The sequence below is a fragment of the Macaca fascicularis genome, chromosome 3 (genome assembly GCF_037993035.2).
Source record: "Macaca fascicularis isolate 582-1 chromosome 3, T2T-MFA8v1.1".
Classification (NCBI taxonomy): domain Eukaryota; kingdom Metazoa; phylum Chordata; class Mammalia; order Primates; family Cercopithecidae; genus Macaca; species Macaca fascicularis.
In genome coordinates, this window is record NC_088377.1 from 96,839,468 (window position 1) to 96,853,212 (window position 13,745).

Sequence of the window (13,745 nt, forward strand, 5' to 3'; positions counted from 1 at the left end):
TAAATCAAGCATCCTCTTCAAGTTCCTTTAAATGCCCTCCCACCATTGTGTCTACAAAAAGATACAACATCATTAAAGACAAGGTTGATGATACCTTCAGTCTCAAGTATGGCAGGCAGGTATGGCAGTAGACCTCAGAATGAGACAGAGAAGTGAACAAAGAAATGGGAGAAAGGAAAAGGAAAAGGAGGAAAGAAATAGAAAACAAACCAAAACAAAAAGAGTACTAAAGAGGAAAAGAGGTGTGGAACAGACAGGGCATTGGTGCCTACTGACTGAAGAATCATATAATTACCCCAACACACACACACAAAATTGGCAGTCTATATTTGTGGAAAAAATTTTGTAAATTCCATACATTATGGAATATAATCTTTGTAACAAAAGAGTAGTCATCCCATTTTATGGAACAAAACAGAAGTTCTGGGAGGGTAAGGGAATTGCCAGAAACCACACAGCTAATAAGAAACAACACTGCGGTGTTTGAATTCCAAGCCCAATGTTCTTTCCAATATTCCACTGCTACTATAGTCTGTCCTTTAACTTGTTGCTAATTTTCAAATAATCATGATTTTTTTTTTTTTTTTAGATGGAGTCTTGCTCTGTCACCCAGGCTGAAGTGCAATGGTGCAATCTTGGCTCACTGCAACCTCCACCTCCCGGGTTCAACCAACTCCCCTGCCTCAGCCTCCCGAGTAGCCAGGATTACAGGCACCTGCCACCATGCCCAGCTAGTTTTTTGTATTTTCAGTAGGGGTGGTGTTTCACCATATTAGCCAGGATGGTCTTGATGTCCTGACCTCGTGATCCGCCCGCCTCGGCCTCCCAAAGTGCTGGGATTACAGGCGTGACCCACCACACCTGGTCTAACCAAGAAATTTTTAAGAAACAAATGTATTATGAACAAAAACATAGTAAGCTATTTTTCTGTCCCCTAGGAAAATTAATTCTGAAAACAAAAATCTGATTTGTCCTTTCAAAATCAACAGAATGGAGTCGGGCAGGGGAAAAGGGCAGAAATGTAGTGACAAAGGACCACATGAAGGAGTCTAGAATGTGATGACAGATGTTGAATCTACATGTGATAAATTGTATACAACTTAATACACACACCCACATAAGTGAGTACCTTAAGTCAGAATAAGACCTGTGGATTTTATTAATATACTGCTTATGGTATTATACCATAGTTTTGCAAAATGTTACCATTGGAAGAAAGCAGTTAAAGGAGACATGAGAGCTCTCTGCATTATTTGTTACAACTACACAGAAATATAGAATTATCTCAATTAAAAACCTCAATTCAAAAAATCAACAGAATATTCATACCAGCAACACTGACTTTGAAACAGGAGAGTAACATTGTGAAGAAATATAGGAATATACAATGTAGTCAGTCAAAGTCTTCATTATAATCATTCAAAGACATTATAGTAGAGCTGGTAGGAGCCTTCTCATAATTTTTAAAAATTATTTTCAAATTTAAAAAATAATTTTTAAGCAAGAGATGATAATTTTGAATAGTTTTTGGAGAGACAGTGCCTTAAGAGTGACAGCCAGATCACCCAGCCATGCAAATGATAAACTATGGATGGAGGGGATCAAGAAGAAGAAAAAATATGTTTTAAACTAGAACTTTTTGAACTACGCTGCTTAAGAATTCCATCTCAAAATATCAACTGACATAATACTAGAAGTATGAGCCAGTTGCTTGGTAAGACAGTTGGAGAATTATGGTAATAATTATGGAATGCACCAAGAACTGTCTCATAATACTAATCATAACAGCTACTATTTATCAAGCACATATTACGTGCTTGGCATTGTTCTTGTTGCTTTACATAAAAGATTAAAAATCCTCACAACAACTCTGGGAGGTAATATGTGGAAACTGATGGTGCTCATGTAATTTACCCAAGGTGACACAATTAGCAGCAGAGTTTGACTCTGAACCTAGGTTTTTCTGACTCTAAAGCTTATGTTCCTTAAAGCCCTGGAAATGAGTACCTTATCTTGGATATTCTGGTACATGACTCCAGGGTGACAAAAAAATTATAGCCAGTAATAGAAAACTGTAACTGATATTATACTGACCTGCTTGTAGGTTCCATCTAACAAGGTGTCCAGGTGTTGAAGAGGGGCAGGGGTTTTATCTTTGAATCTTGCTAATAGTCGGCGTTGAATGGCCCGAAATTGTACAGCTCTCTCAGATAAGAGTTCTTCTAATTTTTCACCATTTATCCGTAACTGCAATGAATAATTTCTTAAACTGAGATTAAATGGACACAAAAAACATCTTCAAAGAAAAAATACACACAATGATAATAAAAGAGTAATGAAGAAATATAAATGTATTATAGAATTAAGGGAATTAAAACAATGTGGTATTTGGTACATGAGTCACTAATTCACAGATGATACAGTGGAACAGATCAAATGGAAACTTTGTAAAAGTTATCCAGTATCACTGGAGGAAAAACAGATCATTTAATAGGTATTTTTCAATAATTGGTCACATGGGAAAAAATAGAAAACTTTTCTCATTCTTTACAGCAAAAGCAATGCAGAGATTAAAAGTTTAGACACAATAAAAGCACTAGGAAAATCAGAATTTTTAAAATAATCTTGGTATAGGAAAGGCCTTTATTAGTGTAAGTCAAAAGCTAAAAGCCACACCCACACACAAACACACAAACACACCCCTGATAAATTACTAGCTAAAAAACAAAAACATATAATTCTACATCATTTTTAAAAATTATAAAGAAAATAAGACAAATAGCAAACTGCAAAAAGTAACAGCAATAGCTACAGAGACAAAGTCATGCCCATATCTAGAAAGCATCTACAAATCAATGAGAAAAAGACCACAATCCAACAGAAATCAGTAGGAAATCAGCAACAACCCAATAGAAAAATGGCCAAAGTTTTACACGAAAGTTAATACAAATAGCTCTTAAACATAGAGCATTTGACTGAACAATCCTAATTCTAGTAATGTATCCTAGAGATACGCTTGCAGACAGTAATGTATATATCAGGATATACATTACAAAATTGTTTGATCTATTGTTATCACAGTAAAACATTATTAATAATCAAAATTCCCATCAATAGGGGAACTGGTTAAAGAAGGAAGACTATTCTGCAAGACTACTAGGTGCTGATATGCAATGCTGTGCAAAGACGATAAATGAAACAAAGCAAAATGATACAAAATAGTATGTATAATGTGCTGCCATTATTTTTTATTTAAAAAAAGGAAACCTATATATTAACATAGTTGTGACTGCATAGGATATTTCTAGAAAGAGATACAAGAAACTGGACACCAAACACTGCCTCCAAAGAAAAGATTGAGTGGCTGGGGAATTAGAATCCTAAATGACTCTCTTCACTGTAACCCATCTCATTTAAATTAATATTGTTAAAATGAAAGAAAGCTAGTCAAAGTCACAGGATAAAAGGGACACTTCATAAGATCAGGTCACGTGAATCACTAATTCAACTTTACAAAATAGTAATAAACTAGCTGAAATAAATATCATATTCAAAATGCTCAGAAATCAAACATATCATAGACTACATTTCTGATAACAAACCAAATTCCTTACCCTTTCAGTGCATGCATTCTACAATTACATATGAAATAAAAGTAACTTGAAATTTTAACTTTTTAAAATCTGTTTTAGAAGCACTCAGTAGCTAACTAAATCAAAGACTATTCCCTTGAGCAAAAACATACCAAAAATTAAGTAATAAAAATCTTTTTAAATAAAGTTTTTAAAAGAACATTAATCTAATTATCAAAAATTCATTCTTCTAACTGTATAATTTACTGCTATAATTTATTTCCTAAATTCTTGATACACCAAAAAATTAAAAAGATATTCTCAGTACTCAGACTATCAACCAGGTTATCATTCCTTTGAAAGTGTAACCAAGCAGCAGTGATTGAAATGTCTTCACATGTCAAAATTTCAATGCTGAACAAATATTTATTGATCCCAGAGCCAAACCCTGGTCCAGGCACTAGAAATTAAAGCAATGAATAATACAGACAAAAATGTTTGCCTTCATGAAGCTTATACTCCAAGGGACACTTGGATTCCAAAACCCATCTGCATTCAAAGTTTAAAATCTTACTAATGGCTGAAAGCAGAGAAAGGAGACAGAGAACAAAAGAAGCATAACCATGCCCCCCTTAATTTATGTGTGTAACAAATGAAAGTGCCTGTTGTTCACCATATTCTCTAAGTCCCTCCTCAGAAAAGACACACCCTTGATGTACAAACTCCAGGGAGTTACTTACTAGCCACAAAGTAAAAAGGGAAAATTATATGTCAAACTTATTAGTCAGTAATATCTAATATTCTCTATTTCAAATATTACAAATATGTAATTAGTATAGTCTTTCCGTGGACCCTTTCACAAATCACTACACTTCAGTTTCCAACAGTGAAGCAAGAATTTCTTAAAATATATCGCAAAGAACTGCAAAGATTCTCATTCCGTATAATACCTAAAAATACTCTTACAGACTGTGTCAATTTTGGTGCTACAATTTGACCAAAGGCATGCGTTCCTAGAAAATAGTGTCATCACAAGTTATCATCATAGATGAGGAATTATGACATAATTATTCATAATTCAATTGTATACACCTGAAATTTTCTTTTTATGTTCACACTACATTAAAGAAGTCTTCACAGCTGAAAAGTCAATGCTTTCAGAATGTTCAATGGTTGACTGAAAAATTATATGACTGGTAATATTCTCTCTCTCTCTCTCTCTCACACACACACACACACATACACACACACACACACACACACCCCTACACTGAAATGTAGTCCCCCCTAAGAACCAATGCTTACTTGGATAATGTTCGAAATTCTCTCAAAATTCCCCTTTTGTATTGCCTAAAGAGTCTGTTCATAGACTATATAAGTAGAGCCTGACAACTTTAATACATGGGACGTTTAAAAAAAACTATGACTGTCACTGTCAAATCCACTCACAAAACAAGTATTTGGCTAGTCCCAAACATCAAATCAGTCTTCAAAAGATGAAGGCATGTCAGCATTGAGATACTCAAGAGAATCTAACACAGGCTCTGAAAGCACTTCCAAAGAAGAAATGCAAAACATTCAGAGCAACAAAGTTACTGTTAGATCTCATCGATTCATATAGTTAATCATTCAGCATTTACCAAGCACCCACTATGCCAGCTACTGGGGAATATTTTAAGTGTTAACCCTCATTCAGATGCAGAAGTTCTGGTATGCTTGTTAAAAATGAAAAAGAAAAATCACTTTACTTTATAATCACACCTCATTTATGGCCTGCTAGAATCAGTTAGCCAAATGGTCTCTGATAAGCTCAAATAGTTTTAACACTGGGTTATTGGGGTCAAGGGTTAAGTCTCCATGTGGGAGAATTAAATCAGCTCTGTTCCAAGGCCAGATGACATGGTTAGCTCCAGGCAGCCACTCTATAAATGTCTGTAACTGATCACAAACTGGGCAAGTGGGCAGGAATGGATTCACAAAATCCACCATTCACATAAGAAAAACGAGAAGCACATAGCCTAATGGCATGTATACAGAATTCTTCTATAGCATCTATTTCTCTTTCATGTATTTGAGGATTATAGATTATGTGGGTTATGATTATACACACCTCAAAATGATGATCAATCAACTCAAAATATTCTTGAAGGGGCATAGATCCAGAAAAAGAACATGCAAAATCTTTGACTCCCTGTTTTTCAAAATATTCTTGAAGGCGAAGAATAAGCTCATTGGTTATGAGCCAAAGATCTTCAAATTGTTCACTCTGAATGCGATATCGTTCTGAGAGAAAAAAAATTAAATAAAAATGCTTAGTAACACAGAATTACTAGATAAAGCTACATGAACTATCAATAACCCTGACTTTAAAAGTTCAAAGATTTCATTTTTGTAACAAAGATATGATTCCACTGGCTTTACAAAAACACTTTCACTGCTTCATTGCTCCCTGCATGAACCACTTAACACTTTCAAATCTAATTCCAAAAGTAGGTGGTCACAGTGGCAAACTGTAAAGTATGGTCCTTTTTGTTATGTATCTTATAACAGGTTTCAGTACAATAAAAACACCCAAATTTGGATCCTTTAAAAAGGCCTGTATTTAAAAAGAAAACAGCCATTGCAAGAATACAATTTGTTATCCTTAGTATCATTTCAAAATACTAAAGTAAAATAAAATGTATTCTATATAAAATTCAATATCCTGGATACTGTAATCAGCATAATTCATGGTAATCATGATCAAAGTTTTCTATTTTTCTAACAGTTCTTTAATTTGAAGAGAAACTTTGCAGTCAGACCCTTTTCTAAATATAAATCTTGTTTCCCTTTATTCCCTGAGACCTCAGCTCTACTACTCCAAGATGACCAATTTCTAGCTATGCTCTACCCTGAAAATGATGACAACAACGGTGACAATGACGCTAAGAGAGGTGGTAATAATACCTATGATAACAACAGCTATTATTTGTTGGGCACAAACTGTGTACCAAGAACTGTGACTACAATAGCCCCTTTTTATACAAATGAAAATAAAGCTCAGAGAGTTTCAGAGACTTGCCAAAGATTACAAGCAATTAAACGCCAGTGCTAGAATTAATAGTTCATCTCCTTCTGCCTAAATCCTACTTCTTCATCAGGACCTGGCTTTAATCTCATCTACTCAAATCTTGATTTCTCTGATATCCATGGGAGCTCAATCTGTGCCAGCCACATTTTAAGCACTTTACATTCACTTTCTCATTTAAACCCTAACAGCCCTATGAGAGAAACAGTGTTACTAGCCAGTTAGTAACAAGAGCAGGCACTGGGACACTAGATACTAACCTTAACTGCCTCATAAGATTGTGTCTTCCTGAATTTATATAGAGACTTACTATGTCTACAGTTCACTAGGCACTTAACTACCTAAAACCATGCATTCTTATATAACTTCCAAGATTATTACATTTGCTCCCTTTAAAAGAATTAATATACTTTTTTTTTCTTTTTTTTTTCTTTTTTTTTTTTTTTGAGACAGGGTCTCACTCTGTTGCCCAGGCTGGAGTGCAGTAGCATGATCTCGGTTCACTGCAACCTCCGCTCCCTGGTTCAAGTGATTCTCATGCCTCAGCCTCCCGAGCAGCTGGGATTATAGGTACCCGCAATGACATACAGCTAATTTTTGTATTTTTAGTAGAGATGGGGTTTCACCACGTTGGTCAGGCTGGTCTCGAACTCCTGACCTCGTGGTCCACCCGCCTCAGCCTCCCAAAGTGCTGGGATTACATGTATGAGCCACCACACTGGGTCGGGAATTATAAGTTTTTTTGAGATCTAGGACTAAGTCCTCTATTTCATTTAATTCACCACTTATTGACCATCTATTATGCAGATGTCATAAAGAGACACACTGGGAGTACAAAGATGAACTGAATCTTCTTGCTTAGGGAATCTAAGATCTAGCTAGAGTAGCATGATACATGGACATAGAAAATATTTATTTATGTTCCCCATGGTACCATGGTAAATTTCATAAATGCAATTACTTCTTCAGATTGGTTATTAGGACTTCAATTTGTCATCTCCATCCAGAATTCAATAATATATCTCCTATCATCCCAGTCATTCCCTTTTACAATGATAAAGAATAAAATATACTGGGTATGCCTGTCACAATCCATGCAAACACACTGGTCTTTGCTGCTGAAGTCATACCCCATTCCCCTTGAAGCTTCACCACCCCTCCCTTCACCCCAGTCTTATTCTGGATGCTGAGTTCTGCCCATAACGCTGATTAGGTGTTTTCCTCAATCAAAGATAATACTTTTTAAAATAAATGCCACCAAATATTTACTTTTAAAAAAAAAATGACACTGAAGTGTTAATGCTTTAGAGACAGTACAGTTGTGGCGGGGCAGGGGTAGAGAGGTAGACTGGAGAATAATGATGATAAAGTACCATATAAACCTAGTCTTACCCACACTAAGCTTGAGATCCAACATATTAACTCTAGACTGTATTTATTTACTTTCATTCATTTACATTACTCAGTGCAAGATGCTGGGGATAAAATCAGGAATAAGGGAAGAAGAGCTTCTGCCCTCAATGAGCTCCCAGGAGACTTGGAAAGAGAGCCTAATAGCAGAAAACTGAACACTGCTTCTGCCATCACTCTTCTGCCATCACGGATTCAGGACCAATCATTAGGGCTAACCATGCCACAGTGGTGCCAGGACTTCTCCCGAAGAAGATATACTACCATTTTCAAGTATAGGAAGGACTATCACATAGCAGAAGAATTAGACAACAGCTAGAGAGATGCAAAGGACACAATTCATGATAAGAACTATATCAACAATGATAGATGTTCACAGCTGCCTCAGGAAAAACTGCCATTGAAAGTGTTTTTCAGGCTCTGAACTCCCTGGTCTTTGGTATTTTCTTGAAAGTCCACCTGTGAGTTGCAGAACTTGGTGTGAACGAAAGGTCATTTCATGAGGTACAGACCTGTCTCAGATCCTGTACCAGGATCCTTATCTTTATGTGTGTCTGTCCATCCCGGGCAGCCCACATCTAGGTCCAGGTAACATCCTAGGCTTCTAGGGGAGCTGAGTTTGGCCAGCTGTATCTCTTTCACAGCTTTGTGATCTCCCAGAACACTGGCTTCAAATCCTGTTGTACCAGGCCTTGTGGTTGTAGCAGATGTAGACGAAAAAGTTGCACACTGCAGTGATCCTGGCCTGAGAAGACAGTGAGATGTGGTAGTGGCTCTCAAAGTCACAAAGCCAGATGTGGTGGTGGTGGCAGGTATGGGCCAAATTGCTCAAGACATATATATTGGCACTGCCACAACCGACCACAGTTACCCTCACTATAGGCAGCTTCTGCAGAGCCACAGTCTTGATGATGAGTGTGTTGTCCCCCACAGAGGCCTACACCAGTGCCAAGAGATTCTGCACTGTGAAGTCCAGGTAGGGCCCATGTCCTCCCACTACACCCTTTGCAGCAAGGAAAAGGTCTTGTCCAGGGTAGGTAATTTCTTCCAGGCTTGGAACTCTTCCAGTAGTGTCACATCCACCTCCTTGTCCAAGGGGAGGGCATGTCTCACAGTGGGGCACAAGGTCAAGGAGAAGGCACTGCTGGTGCTCCTATGTTGGCAGTGGGCCTTGCGGGGCCCACCCTTAATGGGGCTCAGCAGGTGCAGGTGGAGCTTGCAGTTGGGAGAGGCTGGTGTGGACATGATGACCAGTGTCTTCATGCTGTCATCTCTGCCTGTAACATGGCTATCTTTCCCCAGGCCTCCTCATTCAGCTGTGTTTCTGACACTGCCTACTGCATGTTGGCTTCCCACACCATCTTGTGGGCTTCCTCAAACAGGCTGGCCATCAGTTCCCCCAGCTCCTGCACTAGGAACAGCTGCTCACAGTCTTCGTCCTTCAGCTGCAGCTTCTTGTGGGCTTTGTGCCGCTTCTCCTTCAGGAGCTCAGAGCCCATCTTGTGAATTCCTATGGAGATCCTGTAGGAATGAATACCTGCCAAAAGCCTTAAAAAGCTTCCACCAGGTTCGTAAGGTTGAACAGGATCCTTTACAACTCCTAGATTTTGAGACTTCTGCTTTAATATGCTCATTTCCTTTCACATATACGTACCTTTAAATAAAACACTTAAAACAATGTTTGACATATTAAGCACTCAATAAATGTTACTTACTGTCATTATTGTTTTCATCACTTTCCCCAATTTGTTGTAAAGGGCAGAGATATCATACATTTCTTTGAACCTACACAGCACCTAGCTAATCAAGTAACTTTCACATAGCAGATACAAAACAAGTATCTTTAATAAAATGTTTTCTTTAGCATAGAATTTACTGTCATTTCAAATAAAGCTGTAAATTGTTACAGAAATTTCACAGTGCTAATTTTTCAAAGAAAATTCAATTCATTCAGTTTCTAGAAGGATTCTGAATAAGCTTCCACATGCAGATAGAAAAAACTTGGGGTTAGCCTAAATATAAGAATAAGAATAAAATTCCTTATATATGAAATAAAATAAAGCTGTAGAGAGGAATTTATTCCATTCAACTATAAATTTTCAATGAAAATGTATTACAAATCTTAAAAAAGATAAACATAAACAACTAGGATTATTATGACATGTTTAAAAGAACTATATCATCTGGCCCCAGAAGTAAAAACACACATATATAATTAAAGGTACCTGAATGAAGTAAAGGAGAAAGCCATGGGGAAATCTATGAGAAGAGCATTGCAAGACAAAGGAACTGTAAGGACAAAGGCACTGAGGCAGAAATGTGTTTATAGAACACAGAGGAGGAACATAGTATGTCTGAAATGGAGTAAGCAGTTTTTATGCTGCACTATAACAAGACATTATACCAGCTTCTGTTAAATCACCCATGTAGGTATTGCGAAAATATCTGGAAACAAAGCATGTTCAGGTACGTCCAGGCAAGCCTATCCACCATAAGTTAGTCTGAAAATTGATCAGAATTTATCACTGGGGAAAAAACATGGACATGATTCTCAGCAGAACGCCAATAGTATGCCCAAGCTCAGCTGGCCAGAGCTGAGTTCTTGACCAGGAAAGACAAACCCAATTAGGACCGACTCCAACACCTCAGTGAAACTGCTAGGCTGAGTCTTCACTCACAGCTTACACTGGGCATGTGTGTTGTATGAAAGAAAATGGGGGATGCTGTGGGCTAACCAAGAAAAGCAGCAGCAGTGCCCCAAACTCTTCCCCCAGCGAGGTCAAGTGCCTGCCTCAGCTGCCTATGGAGCTCCTTCCTTTTATTGTCCTGACAAACAAAAAAAAAAATCTCTAACAAAATGAAATGTGAACAAGTCTAAGCTTTTCTCTTCTCCTTTTATAAAAATTTGGATTATCACGACAGGGGCCTGTGAGCTCTCCGAAAGACCCATCTCAATCCCCGATATTGGGCAAAGACTTCCCTCTCTAAAGATAAAGTAACAGAGAAACATCACATGCAGTAGGTTCAAAGGAAAGTGACAAATCAAAGGGTTGAAATTCTCTTTATAAAAGAGAGGTAATGGAAGACAATTCTTGTTTATAGTTTAAATAATACTCAAGGTAACACTGTATCTATTCATTTATTCAAAAAATATTGCTGAGTGATAAGTGCTAGGGAGACAATACTAAACAACACATACATCATCCTATTTCTCATTCTAGTGAGAAGGGCAGAAAATAAACAAGTGAATAACATATGAAACAGAACCTATGAAAATACTACGATGCAGAAACCAAGGTGCTGTAATAAAGACAAATGGGTGGCCTTTCTTGAGATGCTATGGTCGGGAAAGGCCACATTGAGAAGGCGATGTCAGTGATAGTACTAATGGTAATAAGGATGAAAATAATACCAGCAGCCAAAATTTACCTAGCACTTACAATGCATCAGGAAATTATTATATGCTTTTTAGGGGTTATTTCATTTGGATTCATATATAATATTACAGTACTATTTTATGGCCATTTAATAAATTTTTTAATGGTTATGTAATTTTTCCAAAGTCATTCAGAAGAATTTTAAGCTAGAGCTGGGATCTAAACTATCAATTTGAGTCTACACCTCACTTTCCTAATGATTTTGTACATAAAGCCAAGAGCCGAATCAGGAACGCAATCCCATTCATAATTACCACAGAAAGAATAAAATATCTAGAAATACACTTAACAAGGGAGGTGAAAGATCTCTACAATAAGAATCTATAAAAACACTGCTCAGATAAATCGAGATGACACAAACAAATGGAAAAACATTCCGTGCTCACGGACAGGAAGAAAATATCATCGAAATGGCCATACTACCCAAAGTGGTTTACAGATTCAATACCATTCCTATTAAACTACCAATGACATTCTTCACAGAGCTAGAAAAAATTATTTTAAAATCCATATGGAACAAAACAAGATAACAAATAGCCAAGGTAATCCTAGGCAAAATGAACAAAATTGGAAGCACCACATTGCCCTACTTCAGACTATATTACAGGGCTACAGTAAACAAAACAGCATCATACTGGTACAAAACCAGACACGTCAACCAACAGAACAGAAGAGAGAGCCCAGAAATAATGCTGAACACCTTCAACCATCTAATCTTCAACAAAGCTGACAAAAACGCACAAATGGTGCCGGAATAACTGGCTCACAATATGCAAAAGATTGAAACTGGACTCCTTCCTTACACCACATACAAAAATCAACACAAGATGGGTTAAAGAGTTAAATGTAAAACCCAGATCTATAAAAATCCTGGAAGAAAACCTAGAAAATACCATTCTGGGCATAGGAATTGGTAAAGATTTCATGACAAAGACACCAAAAGCAATTGCAACAAAAGCAAATATTGACAAATGCTATCTAATTAAACAAAGAGCTTCTGCACAGCAAAAGAAATTATCAACAGTGTATACAGATGACCTACAAAATAAGAGAAAATATTTGTAAACTATGCACTGGGAAAAAGTTTAATATCCAGAATCTATAAGGAACTTAAACAAATTTACCAGAAAAAAACAACCCCATTAAAAAGTGAGCAAAGGATATGAACAGACACTTTTCAAAGAAGACATACATATGGCCAACAAGCATATGAAATAATACTCAATATCACTAATCATTAGAGAAATTCAAATCACAGCCAAAATGATATACCACGTCATATCAGTCAGAAGTGTTAATATTAAAAATAAGTCAAAAAATAACAGAGGCTACCAAGATTGCAGAGAAGAAAGAATGCTTATACACTGCTGGTAGTGGCATAAATTGAGTTCAACCCTTGTGGAAAGCAGTGTGGCAATTCCTCAAAAAACTAAAACATAACTGCCATTCGACCCAGCAATCCCATCACTGGGCATACACAAAAAGGAACATAAATCATTCTACCATAAAGATACATGCACACATAAGTTTACTGCAGCATTATTCACAATAGCAAAGGATCAACCTAAATGTCCATTGACAATAGACTGGATAATGGAAATGTGGTAGGGATACATCATAGAATACTATGCAGCCATAATAAAGAACATGATCATGTCCTTTGCAGAAACATGAATGAAGCTGGTGGCCAATATTCCTAGCAAACTAATGCAGGAACAATAACAACAAAAAAACAAATATTGCATATCCTCACTTATAAGTAAGAGCTAAATGATGAGAACACATGGACACAAGGAGAAAAACAAGACACACCGGGGCCTACCTCAGGGTGGAGGGTGGGAGGAAGGAGAGAATCGGGAAAAAATAATTATCAGGTACTATGCTTACTACCTGGGTGAGAAAAATAATCTGTACAGCAAACCCTCATTACTCAAGTTTACTTATACAACAAACCTGCACATGTACCATTGAACCTAAAAGTTTTTTTAATGTAAAACTCTTAATAAACATTTAAAAAGGTATGACATTTTCAGTAACTTAAAATTTTTAGTTTCTGTTTCTTTCTTATTTTTTCATCAACATATACAAAAGAAAAACAAAAAACAATTTTTCTGGAATAAAAAATTCACCATTAGGATGAGCGCAGTGACTCACACCTGTAATCCCAGCACTTTGGGAGGCTGAGAAAGGCAGATTGCCCAAGCTCAGGAGTTCAAGACCAGCCTGGGCAACATGGTGAAAACCCATCTTTACTAAAAT

The 13,745-nt window shown here is 36.9% G+C and overlaps 1 protein-coding gene across 6 annotated transcripts in view; it reads right to left on the reverse strand.

The window, feature by feature from the left end:
* The window catches only part of BBS9 (Bardet-Biedl syndrome 9), a 489,942-nt gene that overhangs the window by 211,651 nt on the left and 264,546 nt on the right, over positions 1-13,745 (reverse strand). For all 6 annotated transcript variants that reach the window (XM_045387644.3, XM_065542147.2, XM_005549820.5 and 3 more), the window contains 2 exons: positions 5,683-5,855; positions 2,095-2,247 (listed from right to left, as the gene is read on the reverse strand). In XM_045387644.3, coding sequence (XP_045243579.1) covers positions 2,095-2,247; positions 5,683-5,855 — 326 coding nt within the window. The remainder of the gene's footprint in view (positions 1-2,094; positions 2,248-5,682; positions 5,856-13,745) is intronic.